Below are 22524 nucleotides of genomic sequence, written 5' to 3' on the forward strand. Positions count from 1 at the left end.
ATTCTTTCCAAAATAAGAAATTGCCTAAACTCCTATGAGATTTTAAAAGATGAACTTGAGTTGGAAATTAATGAAATACTTTTAACTATTTTTGCTAAAAAAGTTCAAAGCCTAGAAAATATGGACTGAGATTGTCTGTGATTATCTCAGTACAATAGTACCAGGATAGAATTCGAAGGGGTGTTTTCTGCCGCTAATCAAATATGTACCAAAATTAGATCCATTTTAAACGATTATACTATTGATTGCTCATGTTTCTTAAGAGCTCACTTTATTCGGATAGGTAGTGTGGATGCTTAAACATAACTAAACTTTGCAGTAACAATATGTATTTTTTTGTTTTTAGAACTGTATTTTTAATGATTTTTTTCAGAATATTTATTATCGCAATAAATGTTTATTTAAAACTTGAATTCAAGTAATTACAGTATTTGTTTTTTCCTTACTTTATTGCACCTAACTGTCATCAGAATTAATTGAGAAAACCGTTTGTTTTTGGAATACCGGTATTAAGATTTTGACCAGTATTGTAAGCCCTAATTGCTACTGTTGTATTGAAACACTGAAACATTATTTCTGCACAAATTCAATAAAACAGAATAGTTCAGTTTCATTCACTATTTGTCTTTCTGTAATCTTGCATCTCTCTACTCTGTAAATATCTGTCCATCTTTTTTGTATCAAATGCAACATCATAGGCATCTTTTTTCATGTTGGACAGACAACTTATGTGATTGAGACTCGCTAATATTCATAAAATTGGACAGATGCTTTTACGAATATTAGCGGGTCTTGATCACATAAGTTGTCTGTCCAACATGTCTATTAAAATTTTGAGACAACAGGATTCCTATAATGTTTTTATACAATGTCAAGGCATCTTTTATCATTGATATGCCAAGCGAGTAGCACCATATTCCAATGCTTCAGATTGGAAACCCGTGATTTGTAACCACTTTCCCTCTTTCACCTTTAATTTTTTGTCAAATAATATTTAAAATGACAATACAGGGCAACAACCTATATATTTATTTTAAATATGAATATTTCATTATGACTCATTTATGAAAGGACCAGAAGTGTTCTTTTACCTGATAAAAAAAGCAACAAAATGATATATACTTACTGTGGCAGACTATTTAACTGTGAGCATACACTGACATAATGGAGTGTGCAGTGCACATGAGTGAGTGAGTCTGATCTCCCACTATTTTGCCTTACTTTTTAGGCTTTCTGCAGTAGTGACATATCCATTTTAGGAAGTACTCACTGCTTTAATCGGGCATGTGGAAAAATCCATGCTGCCTCTATATCACATTTTTTATTTAATAGTTTTTAGATTTATATCACTTAATGTCCTTTTGAGCTATCTAGATATTAATACAAATGTACCTGAAAAAATTTGGCTACCCAAAGTTTTTTTCCATGATGCCCACAAAAAAAATTATTTTCAGAGGCTGACAACTTTGTGTGTATGTGTGATTTTTCTAGCTTTTGTGGCTTCTTCTTTAGTGATCTTTAATTTAAATGGCATATATAAACTTTTAAATGATTTTACAAATAATTATATATTTTATCTAACATCAAATAATGAATTTATTGAATGTGTATTTGGATATTTGACAAAATGTATTGATTACAGATATTATTTGCTCGTGCCGAAGCCCTTCATGCACATGGGCACACCCAGGAAGCTTGCAAATTAGCTGTCCGTTTAGCTGAAGAATTGTTAGCCAATCCCCCAAATTTAATAGTTGAAGTGCCACCTCCGCCAACTAAAGGTAAACGAGGGCGGCGCTTTAATCCAGTTTGTCATCAAATTAGCCTTCTTGCATCAGCCACCTTAGCTAAAGCAGCATTTCTATGTTCTGTTCTTGGGGAAAATCTTCAGTACCATCACCTTGCATTTAGAGTTGGAATGTTTGGTCTGGAAATGGCTAGGCCACCTGCCTCCACCAAAGCCTTAGAAGTAAGTACTAAATAGAATGCAGTTATGGGTCTTAATATGTTTGATTAGTTTGCAAGACGAATATTTGTTTAAAAGTTTTAAAATAAAATATTATTTAAAATTTTAAAATATTTTATTTAAAAGTTTTTGGCTTACCATATATTGCATTATTTGAAAATAAAATAAACTAATAGTATTAAATTACAAAATTTATATGCACATAACACAATGTTTATGGTAACATTTAAAATATTATTTTATTTAAGTTTCAATGTTATTTTATTTATGTGGCATAATTATGCAATGATTATCCACTAAATTAGTAATTCCATACAAGAAGAGAGCTGAGCAGTAGTGAAATATCTTTTTTGGAAAGTACTGGGAAAGAAAATCCATTAAAATATGAAAGAGACATTATACAGTGATTACCCATTATACAGTAAACATCAAGAACTGTTTTACTGAATTTATAAAGGGCCTTAGGATTAAAGATCAATCTGATCTGGGTAACCTGTGAATGTGTCAACCACAGAAATATTGATGCTGTTCATGACCTGATTTTCAAAAATAATCAGATTTGGTTATAGTATGTAGCAGTCAATAAACATATAGTATGATTGAGTCCATTTTTTCCACAAAGAATTTACCATAAAAAAATTTCAGCAAAATGGATAAAAAAAGGATTTAATTGCATACCAGGTGAGTGTGAATTGTACAAAGACAATAGTTTAAAAACTTTCCTAGGATTCAGATATGTTTAGTCAGACACTTGGTAATCATGGTTGATACTTGGATTCATTACCATAATCCAGAGACCAAATAACAGTCCATGGTGTGGCATCATGATCGATCTCTTTGTCATATGAAATTTCAAAGGGAGTCATCAGCTGACAAAGTGATGGTATTAGAAATGATATTCATTGATTACTTTCCAAGGTGTAAATCCATTATGGTTAAGTGTTACTCTCCCTTGCCATTTAAATATCACGAACAGTTAAAGCCAAATGTCATAGGAAACTCTCTAGAGGGATTCTTTTCCTTCGTGACAATACTCATGGTCACAAGGCTTGGGTAGCCATGGAGACAGTCCTCTTTTCAAGATATGGCCCTGAAATACTTTCTCTTTGCTGCACTAAAAAACTTGACAGGGCAATATATTTGGGACAAATAATGTCATTCATATGATTAAGGAGTGGTTATAGGACCAAGAAAGTGAGTTATATGGAAGGGATTTAGAAAAGACGAGGGAACGTTGCATCAGATGTGTATAGCCCTTAGAGGTGACTCAGCTGAATAAAAGTTAATTTATTTCCATATTATGTAATTATTATTTCTATGGAAAGGCAGAAACTTTTCAAATACTCCTTGGTTGACTAAATGCTATATTTACTGCATTTTTATGGAACTGTCATAAACGCATTAATTTACATATAGTCAATGCTCTGTAACTTTTCCACCTGCCTAAATTGAATCCTTCTCTTATAATTCAACTCGTCCTATGGTTTTGCATATTCTGAATGCTAATGGCTGCTTATTTCTTTTTCTGATTTCAGTCACAGTCTATAAAACACAAATAATGACTTTTAAAGAGAACAAAACAACATAATGCTGTTTTTGGTATCTGTTTACTATTACGATGCCTAAACATGCCTATCAAAAAGCAACTATCACATATTGTTGTGTTCCTTTGTTATTTGCTTCAAATAAAATCCACTAATGTTCATTTCAGAAGCACACTGATGATGTTTTTAAGACTAAGCACAGGGTGCAGAACGACTTTCCATTGCAAAAAAAGCAGTTGATTAGGAAAAATTTAAATTTAGAAATCATAAAATCTACACAGTAATACTTAGTCCAATTTAAACATCAAATTCAAAAATTTCAGCTCACAAAAATTCCATATGACAAAAAACATCCAGACAACAAAACCCTAAACCTAAAAATAAGAGATAAAGATAAACCCTGGTGTGTTTTAATTGAAACATGCTGTATAAGTAATGAATTATTACTGTTTGTTTATTATATTAACACAATAGAAATGTGATATATAGTATTTCAATTGTTGTTAACGTTCTGGAGGAAATAAATTATATTACAAGCATGCTGACTACATGCTATGGTCTTAGCTACTTTTTGTTAATTGTTTATTTAATTTCTCTCAGGGTAGAAGGGAAAGTAGGCTATCTATACTTAAAAAATTCACCTAAAAATTGACCCAGGTGCCAAATTTATGCGTTATATTCCATTAGTAATTTCCAATCACCAAATTTCTTTCTGCTTTACGTATTTCTTAGACTGTATGTCATTGTTACTGTGTTTTTTCTCTTTTACTTATTTCCTAGACTATGTAATTGTTACTGAGTATTTGCAATGTATAAAATCACTCATTTTGTGAGACATTTAGTATTTAATAGTACATATTTAGTTTTTAAATCAATTTGAATGCTGAAATCACATCACACTATTTATATGTCATATTAAAAAAATATTGTACATTTGCAACATCTCTACCAGAAGCAGCATTCATACTCCACAACCTTTATTTCTTGTTACATTAACCATATGCATCTTCATAAGCAGTCATGAAAACTTTCAGTTTTTCTAAGGTCATTAGCTGTATTATAACTAGGAAGTTCTAAACAATTCTCCTTTTATTACTTATTGATGAGAGATTGCAGGTAAAATTTTCAGAATGTATAAATATTTGTAAAAGAATACGAGAAGTTTACCTCAATATGATACGTAGAACACTTCCGAATGATACTCTCCAGAAATTAAAAATAAAACAATTTAAAAAAAAAAAAAAAAAAAAACTGAAAATCTTACATTATAGTAATAAATAATTAACAATAATTAAAAATCAATTTAACACAATTAAAAATTAAGCAAAAAATTAATTTAACGAAAAAAATGCAAAGCAATTTTTGCATTTACGTATCATATTGAGGTAAAATTGATATCAACATAGAACGTATTGAGCATTATAGCAAATAAATAAATGGTAGATAAGAAACACGTTAAGTTGTAAAGAGATTTTTTTAAATGAGCAGGTGTGAATTGAGAAGTAATTTAAAGTGATTTACAAAAATCATTATCAGTTTGATTACATATACAAACATAATTTTATAGGTGAAACTAGCAAATCAAGAGGGAGAGTTAGTTGTCTTATTAAAGCGTCTACCACTAACCGAGGTGGAATTGGATGTTGTGTGTAAGAGAGCGGAGCAACTACGAGATGGGCAGTTATGTTCTCGTGGAGAGGCACTTTTGCCATTGATGCTTGCTAGTTATATATTTGATGCCCTTGTTTTGTCAGGTAACCATTTCTGTGGCTAATTCATTCTTTTTCAGTATAACTGAAAATCTGCTGAATATGTATTTGTATACTTCTTTTTTTTTTTTTTTTTTTTTCTTCAGAAATTTATGAATACACATGTATATACACTTTCCCCTCCCACACACACACACACACACACACACACACACACTGGTTGAAATACATGCTGAAATCATGCATTTGAATAGCAATGGCCAGAATTCGAAAATTCAGTCTGAAAGGAGAAAACATTCTCTATTTTAGCTATTGAGGATTATAGCATTTTTATTCAGTTTCTTTCGGAATGCTAACATCATGAAAGATATCCTCATTGTAAAAAGATTTATTTCATTATGTTTTTAATTGCATACTAGTGTGCATGATTTCTGCTAATTAAAAGCTGTCCAGGTATATTATGCATTTTTAAAGACCATGGTATCATCATAATACTTGCAATACTGCCTATAATCTATGGTAACAGGTAATAAAGGAATTTATTACACTTTACTATAGGCTTTTGGTAAAGTGTTATAAACCAATTGCAACATATTAAAATGTGTTGCAATTGTTTTTATTTTTGTAATCTAGTACTACTATTGTGTGATATTATATTTCTGTTGGTACATCAAAATCAAAAAACAAGCCATTACTTGAATTGAAAATTTATAATAGGATGGATTTCAGATTAATACAGAGTGAATAGCTGGTTAGAAGAAAAGTATCACCAAGGGTGAAAACGAAAACCGAGTTTTTTAGATGCGGAGGAAACAATAATTGTTGTATGCTTATGCCAAGGGAGTTTAGAAGTCAGTGTAATCCCTAAGAGGGGCTTAGAGGGGAACAGGCATTCTGTGTGATATCAGACACTCAGTCTAAAACACTGATGGATCCAATATCTGTTACAGTTGGCCTGCCTACCTAAAATCTGCTCATGCACACCTTCTCGATGGTAAGCCCTGTTACATCACTTAGGTGGCAACGAATGTGTAGAATAGTTCTTTCAAGATGCCTGGTAAGCGTGAAGAGGAAAAGCCAAATCCTCCAGCACATGACAGCACGAAATAGCCCTTAGCCCCCAGAAACTTTCGCCCCTCCTCTTACGGCAGCGAGAAGATCAGAGTGGAAGCAGAGGGGCTAAGAATCTCTGGGTATGACCAGGCTGCTGTGCACGGAACTGAACTTGGCCTGTTACAATGTAAAATCGCTCATCGGTGAAGATAGGATATTAGAGCTGGAAAAGGAATTAGAAAATGCGAATTGGGATATCATTGGATTGGCTGAAACAAGAAGAAGAAATGAATCACTTATAAGTTTATCAACTAGAAATCTGCTATACACCAATGGAAACAGTGAACAGAATGTAGGTGGATTTGGCTTTCTGGTCCATAAAGATATAAAAAACATTTTTTGAATTCAAAAGTACATCACCAAGGGTGTCAAGACTACTACTCAGGATTTCTAAGAGGTGCAAGCTAAAGGTTATAATGATTTATGCACCAACGTCGAGCCTTGATGATGAAGAGTTTGAAGAAATGTACACCGAAATTGAGAGTCGTCTAGATGAGCAGAAAATCCACTACACTATCATTATGGGGGACTTCAATGCTAAAGTTGGAAAGAGACAAAACAGTGCACAAAGGAAACTATACAAAATTCTGGAATTGGTGAAAGACTTGTTTGTTATTTGGTTTTTAGGAGCATTAGCAACTAAGGCCATATTGCTCTGGGGCTATGCGGTGGTCATTCCCTGACCTTTCTGCATCCTCCGTATTTGGTGGTCACAGGCTCGAACCCCAGTCTAATCAAGAAGCGTGTGCTGCGCACTGCTGCTCCTGCCTACCTGGCTACGGAGGCGCCATTGACTCGAGTAAATAATACGAAGGTCTTTAAGATAACAGAAGAGGGGAAAAAGCAGTATGTACTGGAACTTAAGAACAAGTTTGAGCTTCTGCAGACTGTTCATGATCAACATACTGACGAGGAATACTAAACTCTTTCTGAAAGTGATAAAGCCCAAGAAACCTATAGGTAAAAAAAATCCAAAGAAGAAAAAATTAGTCAAGAAACACTTGTCATGGCGAACTGAAGACGACAAATGAATAGCAAGATAAACATTGACAAGGAGAAAATTTAATATACTGAGTTATGCAAAGCCATTAGAGACTCAGAGAGGACATAAGATTTAACACAAGAAAAGTATAACAAGCATTAATGGAAAACAAAAGACTTAAATCAGCAGTATGAGCAGTAATACAGAAAGACAAATGATACTGAAACTTTTTTTTTTATGTAAACCCCAAACAAGAGAGGTATTAGAACCTATAGTACTTTGTACCGTGCTTGGATTGGAGGTTGAGAAGACAAAAGAAGATATTTGTTGACATTGGACTTGAACTTCTGTAGACTGTGATTTTCACGAAATACATATGAAGGAAGGTTGTTCCAGAAAACGGCAGTTGAATGAATAAACGAGGAAAATGAAAAATTGGTTCTGCGAGTTTGAAGTTGGACAGTAAATGGATGTTGGCTGGTTGCAGCACATGTTCAGATTGTTTTGAAAGAGAGAGCGAGAATTATAGAAGCCAAACAGTATGTTTATGAGACAGCGAGTGGAGAGACTCTGTTAGAGATGAATCATTAATTAACGTGACTGCCCTCTTCTGAATGGAATCAAGAAGCCTGAGAGAGGTTTGTGGGCACCACCCCAGATGTGGAGAACAGTATTCCAAGGCAGGGCAGATTTTTGATTTGTTCATAGCGAACAGCTGTTTGGAAGAAAAGTAATGCCGAAAGCGAAAGAGAAAACCAATTTTTTTAGATGCAGAGGAAGCAATATTTGTAATGTGCTTGTGTCAAGAGAGATTAGAAGTCACGGTAATCCCCAAAAGAGATTTATCATTTTGCCTATAAATCAGAGTGTCACTAAAGATAAGCATAGGAGCAGAAGAATCCTTTTTGCGAGATATAAGACAAGACTGAGTTTTAGAAGGATTGAAATCAACTAAGTTGTCTTTGCCCCACTGGAGAATTACCCGAAGATCGGCATTTAAGGAATTGGTAGCAGATTTTCAAGAAGTTGAAGCTGATTGAGCAGGGCAAGGTTTCTCAAAACGCAAAGTGGAATGCAATGTGCTATCATCGGCAAAATTATGGATAGGATTTCCAGTCAATGGAAGAAGGTGATTAATATATAAGAGGAAAAGAGTAGGGGAAAGAACTGAACTTTGGGGGACACCGGCATTAGTGGAGAAGTTAGAAGACAGAGAGCCATGTACCATCACCCTCAGTGAGCGATCACAGAGAAAACTGTATAACCAATTACTAAAAACAGTTGGCAAACCATAAGATGGAAGCTTGTTTAGAAGACCTTTATGCCAAACACGATTGAAAGCCTTTGAGATGTCAAGAGCAACTACTTGTGTTTCACCGAACCTTTCCATTGAGTTAGTCCATAAATGGGTAACATAAGCCAGAATATCATCAGTGGATCGACACTGACGGAATCCACACTGGCAATCGTTGATCAAACGGAAGGTTTCTAGGTAGTTTAAGAGTTGGCGGTTAATTGATTTCTCCATTACTTTAGAAAGAGTAGAAGTAATTGCAATGGGACAATAATTGGATGGGAGAGATTTGGCACCCTTTTTAGGAACTGGCTGGATATGGGCAAATTTCCAAGTAGAAGGAAAAACACCTTTGGAATAAGAAAGTGAAAAAAGGCGGCGAAGAATAGGAGTAAGTTCAGGAGCACAGATTTTGAGAACAAGTGGAGAAATACCATCGGGACCTGGAGCTTTCTTAGCATCAAGATTCGTCAAAATCATTCTGACATCCTTTAGACGGAAGACCACAGGAGGCATTGAATGGAGCGTGTTGGGAAGAATGGCGGGAGGTGTTTTACCAAGAGACATGACAGGAAGAGACATGACACAAAAACTGGCAAGACTCTTCACAAAATGCATTAGAAAGGGTGTGATGCCTAAGGAGTGGAATAATGCAATCACAGTTTGGCTGCTTAAGAAAGGAGATAAATCAGAAATTGGAAATTATAGACCAATTAGCTTGTTATTTCACATCTACAAGTTGTTCATTACTAACAGATTTGAAAGAATACTTAATGAGAATCAACCAAAAGAGCAAGCTGGCTTTAGGACAAGATTCTCAATTATGGATCACCTTCACGTAATATCATGGCTAATGGAGAAAGCAAATGAATATAAAACACCATTTGTGGATTATGAAAAGTCATTTGACTCTATACAGCATGAGGCATTGTGTCGGGCACTGGAAAGACAAGGCATAGATACCCCATATATTATGATTTTGAAAAAAATATATGAGACCGCTACTTCCTTTTATTAGACTAGACAAAGACAGTAGCAAATTTAAAATTGAGAAAGGAGTTCGAAAAGGAGACACAATATCTCCGAAGTTGTTTACTGCTGCCCTTGCGGAATCTTTCAGAAGATTAGACTGGTCACAGAAAGGAGTCAATGTGAATGGAGAGTACCTAAACCATTTACGATTTGCAGATGACATTGTCATAAGCCACGATCCCAAAGAATTAGAGGAAAATCTTAATCAGTTATGCAGAGTTAGTAAGGATTTTGGACTAAAGATGAATATGGCTAAAACAAAAGTAATGATGAACAACCCAGGGGCTCACACCTGGTGAGTATGGGCTTGGCACACCCAGGGTCCTGAGCTGGATATCATCATTCTTCTCTTTCTTGGTGATTCCTTTCTACTTCTGTCTCTTTCTCGCTCTCAGGGTAACTCGGGATTTTCTTTTGGCTGGTGCAGCATAAGCCTCAGGCTTCCTTGCACCATATGGATAATAATAATAATAATAATAATAATAAGTATGCCACAGAAAGGGAAATAATGATTGAAGGAGCAGTAATTGAAAAGGTGGAGTCATATACTTATCTGGGACAAGTCATTAGCTGTAATAATGATAAATGGCTGGAAGTCGAGAAGAATAAATTTTGGATGGATATATAGGATATATAGGCCATATCCCAGTCGGTCTGAAACGTAAAATAACGAACCAATGTATACTCCCCACCACGACTTATGGAAGTGAATCTTGACCATTCACCAAAAGAATGAAAGAGAAGCTGAGAACTACACAGCAAAGAATGGAACAAATTATATTGGTTATCAGACTGTTAGATGAGAAGAGAAACACGTGGATTAGGCAATAAACTCAAGTAAAGGATATTCTATATCTTAGTGCACTTGCATTATTTAATGGCATTTAATGTCCTTTATTCTAATATGCATTAGAGTAAAGGACATTCTTATCAAAACTACAGAACTAAAATGGTCTTTGGCAGGACACAGCCGAAGACATGATGACAGATGGACTAAGAAAATAACAGAATGATTACCCAAGCGGAGCTAGAAGAAAACCTGGAAGACAACGTTGGAAATGGATAGATGAAATTCATGAGTGTGTGGGCAGTAAATGGATGTCCATTGCACAAAACAGAGGGAACTGTAAAGTTGCTGGAGAGGCCTTCATCCTGCAGTGAATTGAAAATGGCTGATGATGATGATGTTAATCCCTAATATATAGGTATGCATTCTTGTCTTGAAATTTGAGTGTTACCAAAGATAAGCATAGGAGCAGAAGAATCCTTTTTGTGAGATATAACACAGGACTGAGTTTTAGAAGGATTGAAATCACTTAAATTATCTTTGCCCCATTGCTTAATTACCTGATCAGCATTTAAGGAATTGGTAGTGGATATTTGAGAAGTTGAAGTTGTTTGTGCAGGGCAAGGTTACTCAAACTGTAAGGTGGGATGCAGTGTGCTATCACGAGCAATAAAACTATGGATAGGATTTATAGTCAAGATTTCCAGTCTAGAATTTTCAGTCCATTCTAGAGAAAAAATTGAACCTTGGTGAACACCAGAAGCCATAGAAGACAGAAATCCATCTGCCATCAACTGCAGTGAGCACTCAGAAAGAAAATTGCATATACCCAATTACAGAGAATAGTTGGCATTCCATAAGATAGAAGCTTATTTAGAAGATCTGCATGCCAAACACAATCTAAAGCTTTGGAAATGTCAAGAGAAACTGCTTGAATTTCACCACTTTTCCATTGAATTTGTTCATAGATTGGTAACATAACACCCTTGAATTGACACTGACGAATCCATATTGGGGACCATTCATCAGATGGAAGGTTTCGAGATAGGTTAGATTAATTTCTCCATTGGAAAGAGAAAGAGTAGAAATAAGTGCAATGGAAAAATAATTGGATGGGAAGGATTTTATTATTATTATTAACTATATCAGGGGTGGCCAACTTTATTTTTAACTATATCATTATTTTTAACTATATCAATTATTATTATTAACTATATCAGGGGTACACAATCTGACGATTTGTTGGAAAAATACAAGACCATGCTGAGGAAATGTCGCGAGCTAGGCCATAATGTCTAGGTGTCTGCAATTCTGCCCAGACACAATAGGAGGGATTATATGTTAAGAGCCTTGTGGATTAACTCAAGACTTGAAGGAATCTGCAAAGCTTTAGGGGGGAAATTTCTATCAGCATGGCCCACACTTGTAGGTAGAAGGAATTTGTTTTGTGGAAATGGGATACATTTAAACAAAGGTGGTGCAAAAGTTTTTGCCAGTATTATTGAGGATACCTTAAAGGTTCAGGGAAACTGCTAGTTAGGGGGATGTGGGTAATACTGACATGCGTTTATCTAATAATATTGGTCAAAGTAACTCTTGCACATACCTTAAGAGTTCTTATCTGTTACCCCAACTGGACGTATTATCGAGATGTTCTGGGGGCAGAAACGTTTCACGTTAGCGGGTAGCTAATATCAGGGAAGAAAGCCTAAAAAACTTCAAGGGTTGTGTTAGGGTTGTTAAATATACAAGAACAGTAAATCTTAATTGTTTATACAGTAATGTTAGAAGTGTCATCAATAAAATGAGCGAATTCGAACTGCTGGTTAAAACAAGTAACGCGGACATAATAGGGCTTACAGAGATGTGGTGCCACCCAGAAATTGGGGATGATGAGTTTAAGTACGGCTTGTATAATGTATTTAGGAAGGATAGGGTAGGTAGAAGATGTGGTGGGGTAATGCTTCTTATCAGAATCAGCTTGAGTGTGACGATAGCTTTCCCAGATTCAGACATCTCACATGGTAGTATAGAGTCTGTATGGTTTGAGATAGTTGGAAACAAAGGTATAATGCGAGTAGGAGTAATCTACAGACCAGGTGATTGTGAAGATTATGACAAAAGCCTCTACATGCAAATGGAATGGGCAAGTAAGCATCACTGCCTTATTATGGGTGATTTCAATTTGCCTCTAATTGATTGGAGTAAATGGGAAGGAAACTCGACATGGGGAACAAAATTTTTAAATCAACTAGATAACTTATTTGTATCAACATGTCAGGGAAAGTACTAGAGAAAAGAATATCCTAGACCTCATCATCACACATGAATCAGAAGACATAACAGGGCTGACAGTAGAGGAACCAGTAGCAGGAAGTGATCACAGAGTCCTACGGTGGATGATGAAGAGAGAGAGAGGTAGCAGAAGTAAAAGGCAAAGGAATGGGTTTTAATTTCAGAAAAGAAAATTACGATGCCTTAATGTACTACATTGCCTCTATTAACTGGGTAGATATCGTTCAGATAATTTCGACATTGTTTATTTAGATTTCAGCAAATCTTTTGATTCAGTCCCACATGAGCGGTTGCTTTATAAGCTGGAACAGGTTGGAATCACTGGGAAAATCCTTAGATAGATAGAAGGATGGCTTCAGGGCAGGAGGCAGAGGGTTGTGATAAATGGCTATTCCTGAGATTGGGTTGATGTGAGAAGCGGGGTTCCCCAAGGATCAGTATTAGGACCACTGTTGTTTTTAATTTTCATAAACGACATTGATGAAGGGATAGAGGGCGTGATGTCTAAATTTGCAGATGATGTTAAAATTGGTAGAGTAGTTAATGATCACTGTCAAGCTGAGCTTCTTCAGAGAGACCTAGATAGACTTCAGGAATGGTCAGAAAAATGGCAGCTATGCTTTAATCCAACAAAGTGTAAGGTATTACACCTGGGAAACAGTAATCCCAAAATAACTTATTCACTTGGTGGAATTCAACTAAACCCAGTACTGGAGGAAATGGGCTTGGGTGTTACGATACGGTCAGACATGAAATTCTCTGAGCATTGTAAACAGGTTGCAAGGAAGGCCCATGGTGTCCTATCGATGATCTATCGAACTTTTGCAAGTAGAGATAGGGAGGTGATAATCCCATTATATAAGGCTTATGTTAGACCACACTTGGAATACTGTGTTCAAGTATGGATACCACACCTAAAGAAAGACATCGAGCTTCTTGAAAGGGTGCAAAGACGGGTAACTCGCCTGGTGAGATCGGCAAAAGGGCGTCCTTATGAAGAAAGACTGTGAATATGTGGGTTGCAGAGTTTGGAAACTAGACACCTTAGAGAAGATTTGATTGAGGTGTTTAAGGCTGTGAGAGGCATCAGTAAAATGAACGAGGACGAAATTTTCAAGATTATAAATGATGCTAGAACTAGGGGACATAAATCCAAGTTACGGGGGGAAATGTTTAGATTGGACTGCAGGAAGTTTTATTTTAGCCAGCGAGTTATAAATTACTGGAATAAGTTGCCTTCATGGGTGGTAGAGGCCGACAGTTTGGGGAAATCCAGATGGGGTCATCTAGATAGTACTTTCGGGTAAGGGAAGCGGATAGGATGATAGGTTTAATTTCCTTTTTTTTTATTAATTATTATTATTTATTTATTTTTTGTTTTTATCATTGTTTTGTTCTGATTTTTTTTTGGCTGGTGCAGCATAAGCCATAGGCTTGCTTGCACCATGCAGCCATTACTAATACTAACTTAATTTGTGATGGGATCTACTTATTTTATTCAAAATGTGCCGCGATCTACCATCTCAAGAATTTCATTGCACATGGTTAAAAAAGTTAAATCAACACAGAAAATTGTTTATAAATTTTAAAATTAAATACAATTCAAAATTCTTATTTTAAAGTCATGCATTTTTTAATTTATGTGAAGTTTGTGTCTTCATGTCATCTGCCAAGCTTTCAAAATCGGGGATATATTGTGATAAGGCCAACAGTAAAGAATCTTCTCTATGCAAGTCCGTAAGAGTATAGCGATTCTTTCTTTGTTTCAAATACGAAAAGGCCAATTCACATAGACACAGTATCTCTGTGAATACAAAACAGGAATTTAAAAGTTCACTGCATTTTTTTACATTTGGGTACTTCTCTCGGCAAACATATTTCCAAAAGTTTTTTTCTAATGATCTGGCTTTTAGGAAGATGTTGTTTCGTAAGGTAATAATTTCATTTTCAATTAATATTTTCTCCGTGTGAAAAATCTCAGCGATTTTTTTTTTTTTTTTTTTTTCAGCAATTTGTTTCGTATCAAAGTCGACATTAAATGGATAAAAATATATTGAACAATGTCTTCAATTCTTTTAAAATCACCAAATCTTGTTTCAAAACCATCCACAATTTCTCAATCTCAGAAGCAAATTTCTCACTATTAAATTCAAAATCAGAATTTCACGTCTGGTGAGTATGAGCTTTGCACACCCAGGGTCCTGAGCTGGATGGATATCATCATTATTCTGTTTCTTGATGATTTCCTTCTACTTCTCTCTCTCTCTCTCTCTCAGTGTCAGGGTAATTAAAAATTTTTTTTGCTGGTACAGCATAAGCTTTAGGCTTCCTTGCACCATACGGTTAATAATAATAAAAAAAAATATATTTTTGCAAATGATCTTGCATATTTACAAAATGATAGAATTTTTTTTCTTTAAGATCCTTAGCCTTTGCCAAAAATTGATATTTATATGCAGAAATACTAATCATGTCACCCACATTTTTATTTTTTTCCTTCAATTTACTTCAATTTACTGGTAAAATCTGACAAAAAAAAGCCAGATCACACAACTACTCCATATCTTGTGGCTGCTGATAATCATCTCCCCTTTGATCAACAATTTCTTTAATTTCATTCAGCAAATTTCTAAATCTCTGTCGAAACTTACTCTGACTCAGCCATCTCACATCTGTGCGTAATATCAGATCTGGTTCATTTTCATTGCGTTGCATTTTGAAATGTCTCCTTTGACGAGATTGTCTTCTGATGGAATTCACGATTTCGAAATCTACGTCCATAACACTTTTAGTATTTAATCTTTTAATGGCTAACACTTGTTGGTGGATGGTTAAAAAAAAAAAAAAAAAAAAAGTAAACTGCAGCCATTATCAACCCACTGCAGGATGGAAGTCTCCCTCCTCAACAGCTCATGCTGAGAGAAATGGACCATAATTTGCCACGCTGGTCAAGTATGGGTTGGCAGATCAACCGTATTTAGCAGTCAGGGGCTTGAACCCCAGTCTACTCAAAGAGCATGTGCTACTGCACTCCCACTCTTGACCACTCAGCTACGGTGGATGATACACTGGTAACTGAAATCTGGAAATTCGTCATCCTTTTGGAACAATGCAATGAATTCGTTAAGATGCCCCATCATTGCTTTAGTTCCGTCTGTTGTTATTGATACGAGCTTAAATTGTGGTAATTTAATTTTTTCAATAAAATTTTTGAATGCATTAAATATATCAAGACCTCTAGTTCTTTCTTTTAACAAAACCATACCCAGCAGTTCTTCTCTAGTGGCAGAATCATCGAAAACCATATGAATAAAAATGAAATTTTCACTAGACCAGCCTAGCAGCTGCTCGGCAACAAGGGCGCCTCCGTAGCCAGGTGGGCAGGAGCAGCAGTGCATAGCACACACTTCTCGATTAGACTGGGGTTCGAGCCTGTGACCACCAAATATGGAAGATGTGGAAAGGTCAGGGAATGACCACCGCATATCCCCGGAGCAATATGGCCTTAGTTGCTAATGCTCCTAAAAACCAAATAACAACAGCAATAACAGCACGGCAACAAGAGTAGTCACTTGGTTAAATGGATTTGTAATAAGCATATGCAGTGGGGCACATAATTATAATAACATTTAGATTTTGACTAATCTTTTTTATATATATTTAAAATTCGTCATGATGTGATCAACTGAAATTAAAGCCACGATCGACTCGTTGGCCACCCCTGAGCTATATGATGCAAGGAAGCCTGAAGCTTATGCTGCACCAGCCAAAAAAAAAAAAAATCTGAATTACCCTGAGAGAGAGAGAGAGAGAGAAAGAGAGGAGTCAGAAGTAGAAAGAGAAGAATGATGGTATTTAGGTCAGGACCCTGGGTTTGCCAAGCCCATACTCACCAGATGTGAGCCACTGGGGTTATTTTATTTTTATTATTTTTTTTTTTGTCATCCTTTTTAGAAACTGGTTGGATATGAGAAAATTTCTAAGAAAGAAAAACACCAGTGGAATTAGAAAATGTAAAAAGAAGACACAGAACAGGAGCATAGATTTTGAGAACAAGTGGAGAAATATCATCGGGAATTTCTTGGTATCAAGGTTGTTCAAAATTCTTCTGATATTCCTTTTGATGGAAGACCACAGGAGGCATTGAGTGGAGTGTACTGAGAATGGTAGGAGGTGGTTTAGATCATCATTACAAGTTAGAAGAAAAGTAGGGTGTTAGTAAGTCAGCTTTATGTTTAGCTGAGGGGGCAATAGAACCATCAGGTTTTAACAGAAGTGAGAGTACAGATGGGCAAAAGTTGTGGCCAATAGCTTTGGCAAGAGACCAGAAAGCTCAAATAATGTTTGGACAAGAAACTAGTTTTCTTCTCTTGGCCTATTAAAAATTTAGTTTGGATTGATTAATAACTGCTTTACAATTGTTTTGAGCTATGATGTAGGTAGAAAATGAACCTTGGGATTTAGATGAAAGCCAACTGCGATATTAGCATTAGTAGAGGCATATGATGCAAGAAAGCAAGCTTATGCAGCATCAGTCAAAAAAAAAAAAAACCATTTCACCCCTCCATTCGTTCCAAATGCCTGTCCAGTTCAGCCTTAAATTTATTTAGGCTATCAACTTCCACAACAAGATATGGAAGTCTGTTCTATCAATCAACTCTGGCTAAAGACAAATTTCCGCACATCTATTCAACAACTGTCTTTCCTCAATTTGAATCTATGCCTCCTCAGGTTCTTAATCTGAGCAAGAGGAAGAATCCCATCAGCATTCAGCTTGCTCAACTCATTCAAGGCCTTATATACCTCAATCGGATCACCTCGCATGTGCCTAGTCGCCAGGCGCTGCAATTTGCAGAACTTAAGCCTTTCTTGGTAAGAGCACCCCTTTGTTTCCCTCACCAATCTTGTTGCCCTTCTTTGTACTCATTCTAGCAACTCTACGTCCTTCATAAAATTAGGCTTCCAGTCCAGACCTGTATGCAGTACTCATGGTGTGGCCTGACCATTGCCTTATATAAGGAGATAATACCTCCTTATCCCTGCTAGCAAAATTCCCATATGCCATTGACAAGACTTCATGATCTGCCCTGGCAGCCCATCTGCACTACTCAGCGAACTTCATATCTGGCTGCACAATTACACTCAGGTCTTTTTCACTTTCCACTTCCCACGTTTCTCTTGGGTTATTGCTACCTATATGCAGTACTTTGCATTTGTCAATGTTAAACTTCAGTTGCCACTTCTCAGCTCATTTGCCCAACTTATCTAGATCCAGTTGGAGTAGCATACTGTCTTTACTGTCGTAAACAACGCTGCCAACCTTTGTGTCATCTGCAAACTTGGACATTAAGCCTGAAATATGCAACATTCTTATTTTGGACAGCCTTACCATATATATTGGAAAACCAAAGTTTATATAAAGGACAAAATTTTAAGGAGGGGTATGGAATAAAAGATTTCATCCCTACAAGAATAATTTCACTGACACGATGTGAGCAAATGTTTATATCAAAATATTTAAAACAGTAATCTAACAAAAAGAAATCTGGCAGATCATCCCATTTTGTGTTTTGTAATGCCAAACAACAAGAGGCTAAGACTACCCACAAGGGAAAGGCACCATTACAGAAGATTTTATCATTAAGTTGCAATCTAAGTTGTCCAGAGGACCACTCACTTCAACCACCAATAAGTGTACTGGGAAGGGTTTGTTGTTTGTGAGAAAAAAAAAAAAAAAACAAGTGTTGGCTGTGTTGTTAAGATTGTCAGGTATTCTGGTAGGTAAATGCACAATCTGTGCAAGATTGTGCATTTACCTACCAGACTGTTATAAGATGACTGTTACAATCATTAGTAATTGTAACAGTCTCAGCATCTCGACCAGCTGGGTCCGTGTGACTAGAATGTGGAAGTCAGCTTGAATTGTGAATATTAAAATCACTAAGGAAAATTACCTTGCTGTTGGACTGGAAATGGTCAAGTTTCAGGGAAAGGAAGTCAAAGAGTTTCAAGTGATTAGTGAAGTTGGGAGAATGATAGAGGCAACAGATGAATTTGACAGAATGGGGTAGAGAGATTTTAAGCCATAGAAGATTGAAAAGAAGGGATTCCAAATTACTGTCTCTGACAGAGAATATCAGAGCAGACATATGCACAAGTATCACCTTTGAACTGAGTTCAGCAGTGGTTGAATCAACCAATGATTGAGGATTGTGTCAGAAAAAGTAAGTTGGGTTTGGTGTACTGTAATTGGAAATGCAGCCGGTCATTCATTTCCGCCTGGTGACATCTCTCCTGGTAAGAAGTGGGAAATGTGTTACTGCAGGTTAATGACTTGCAATCTGTATGAATAGTAGATCGACATGGACAAGGGACATGATACGATACACTTTGAAAAAAGGAATGATTTTCAGGTACCAATTGAAGTATGGCAGTATTATCGAAACTGAATCTTGTTAAGTGTTCATGGAGTGTTTTAGTTAAGGTGTTTCAAGAGTGGAGGGATAATGGGCAGAATAGCAATTGCTAGTTCAGTGGCAGTTTTCCACACATTAATGATGGTCGTGGTGAATATAGGTTATCCTGCTTTGTGGGACCTGTAGACCGTAAACGTTAAAGTCCATGGAACAGCTGTCCATGGACTTTAACCAGAGGTGTTTCCAAAACTATGATCAAAAACCCTCCTCCACATGGGCCATCTTAATGGGTACTCTGTTCAAAGTATCCAATATGTCCAATCTTATGGTCACCCATTGCCAATATTGCCAAATGTTTGCATCTAAATAGTGTCATTAGATCATTGACAACTGGGAAAAAGTTGCCTCTTCCAGTGAATCACATTTCCTTGTGTCGTGTGGATGTTGGAGGGCATGGCAACAAACTGCAGAGAGGAATCAGTCCAATCTTCTTGTCCAACAGAATTGTAGGTTGTGGCAGTGTTTTGCTATTGGTAATGTTTCCTGGGAATCTCTTGGAGCCCTCATACTTCTAGATCTTTCTCTGAATACTAAAAACTACCTCTGCATTGTGGTTGACCAGTTACACCTATTCATGGTTGCACAGGTGTGTTCCAGTAAGATAATATGCTTTGCCACATTGCCAGTATTGTTTGAGAGTGGTTTTCCAAACACAAAAGTGACTACCAGTGCTACCTTGCTCACCGAATTCACTGAATATAATCTCCTGTCATTGCTGGGATTTTGTGGATTGATACATCTGGCATTTGAATCCTTCACCATGGACTGTCTGAGATCGGGATGCAATCTTGGTGACATGGTACAATATACCTCCTACAATGATCAGAGGCCTTATAGAGTTCATGCCTTGCTGTGTGGTGGCAAGAGGAGGACATACCCACTATGAGGTAGGGGGCCAAAATGTTTTGACTGGACACTATAAAACTACATTAAAAGGACAAAATAAACACCAATATTTGAACTCAAAGCTTTCTACAGTTCATGATTTCTTCATCAGTGACCAACATTTACCAGTGAAGAAATCGTTCCAGCAAAGAAAGTTTCCAATATTTTATTGATTAAAAATGATTTACTTGGTCTATTGAATATTTTGGATGTTGTGCACAATTCATAGGTCAGTGTGAAGAATCAAAGACCACTTTGAAGGTAGTTTTGCTTCACAATGGGAATGTATTGCCCTATTAGCTATTTTGGGCATTGAGCAAAAGGTATGACTAAAATTTTTTTGGATGAAGTGAAATACGCTGATAATATCTGGACCATTTGTGGTGATCTGAAGGTGCTACAGACTTCACATAATTCCCTTGCTTACTCTCTGAGCAGGACAACTGACCTAAAACTGGTCATTGTGCTTGTAAAGCAAAAACTCATAAAGCAGGAATTCATTTCCCATAGACATAATGTTAAAAATAGGGGTTACGTTCTTAACAATGAAATTAGTTAGCCAATTAGTTTATGTTTAAACAATGATTGATTTATCCAAAGCGTTCAATGAACGTGTAAATAGAATTATTTATTCAATTTTTTTGTTATCTCATGCACTGGAAAAATTTGTCTTGTCTTCCTTCACGGATTAAGCGATCCGCCTGTTCCAATCTCAAAGAGGTCTGCCCATCTTTTCTTCGGTCTTCCTCTGTCTCTTTTTCCTTTATATGTGTAAGGAAAAATTTTAGGGAATCTATCATCTTCTATCTTACTGTAAAATGAAACAAATTATAATAAAGAAATTATTTATGACTTACAAATGTTAAAGAATGTTTATTCTTCGTCATCATCATCGACTAAAATGCACACTCGTTGATCACTCATTATTGGCTCAGCAATTGTTAGTTTGTTGCAGAAGGAGTCATCTTCTTCAGAAATGCTTCAAGAGGTTTTTGTTTCCAAGATAATCTTCTCTTTTCTTTTCTTTATAAATTTCAATAGCATGCATAAGCATTTTTTAATGGAATGCACAAATTGCAACTAACACGATTTGTGCGGAGTAACAAGTTTACGAAGCTTAAAAAAAGGGAATGAAGAGAAGATTCTGAAATTTTATTTGTTTTATATACAGTTAAAGATTTCAGTATTGGGGAAACATTTCACCATAATAGCTTAAAAATCCACACAATTCCAGCTATCAGTATTTTCATAAATGCAATAACATGGAGTTTATTACCCATTTATTATTGCTTGCAGTAACAGAAAAGCCGAATAAACCGGAAAGTGCAAATTGTTTTTTTGCAAATTGTGTTGTGTCCTCTAGAAATGTGCTTTAGAAAAATATTACAAAGCCGTTCAAAATTGGTTCTTGTAACAGAACGTATGATAACAATGAAAGTGTAATGCATTTTAATGATTTGAATTGGTAACTAATACAATTTACACTATAAAAACAACCTTTTACAGAGTTTTATATAGTGAAAATTTCAACTTCCATAATCGTGGAACAAATTACCAAAAAACAATGTGTTATTGGGTTCACATTACGATATTTTCACAATACGATGATGTCTCTGGAACAGATTAATATTGTAAAGCGGGGTGCACTGTATTGTATAACTATGTGCATGGTTTGAAATGCAGTATTTATGAATGTTTAACATTCATTTTTTGCAATTAATGTTCATATTTTCGATTTTGTTGATACTTGAAAAAAAAAAAAAAAACTCGTAAACCCAGGAACTCATAAAGCGGGAACTGCCTGTACATTCAAGGATGTTGTGTAAGACTTTTTCGTTTAATTTTAAGACAAATTAATGTATGAAGCTTGTCAATTGAACACATGCTAACTGGTTTTGCAACCTTGGGATGCTACATAGCCACTTTTGTTACTTCCTTTAGAACCTTGTTGGAATTATTGAATAGTAGAGACAATGGTTTCATCAAAAACATAGGAAAACTATGGTGGAGTTGATGGAATGATGGCCAGACTGTCTTAATTTTATATGAAGAGGTAAGAGCACATTGCTTTGAGATACAATTATGAAACCCCATATATTTTTTTCTTATTGTATCAACAACAAGGCAATCAAAAAAGTTAGTACAGCCAAAAATTTAGGTATCTTTATTAAAGAATCATTTTCCTTTGATGTCCATGTCTCAAACGTAAAGGCAGCTAGCAAAAAACTAGGCTTCCTGAAAAGAATTAACCGAGTCTTCAATCAATTTTCATCTTACTCTTTTCTCTTTTCATCTTTCGCTACAAAATCTATGTTATGCCAGCCCTAGAATTTGCCTCACAGGTCTAGTCCCCACATGCAGCTTACCAAAAATTAGCAATTGAATATATTCAAAAAAGAGCAATACAGTATGTTTGCTTTAAAAGTGGCCTTGAATACAAA

At 35.8% G+C, this 22524-nt stretch overlaps 1 protein-coding gene across 3 annotated transcripts in view; it reads left to right on the forward strand.

Moving 5' to 3' along the window:
- The window catches only part of Dora (zinc finger SWIM domain-containing dorado), a 729579-nt gene that overhangs the window by 389977 nt on the left and 317078 nt on the right, over nt 1–22524 (forward strand). For all 3 annotated transcript variants that reach the window (XM_090389614.1, XM_090389612.1, XM_090389613.1), the window contains exons 11-12: nt 1643–1969; nt 5078–5264. In XM_090389614.1, coding sequence (XP_090245740.1) covers nt 1643–1969; nt 5078–5264 — 514 coding nt within the window. The remainder of the gene's footprint in view (nt 1–1642; nt 1970–5077; nt 5265–22524) is intronic.

Source organism: Mastigoproctus giganteus, chromosome 2, assembly GCF_048544385.1.
Source record: "Mastigoproctus giganteus isolate SK-2022 chromosome 2, ASM4854438v1, whole genome shotgun sequence".
Classification (NCBI taxonomy): Eukaryota; Metazoa; Arthropoda; class Arachnida; order Uropygi; family Thelyphonidae; genus Mastigoproctus; species Mastigoproctus giganteus.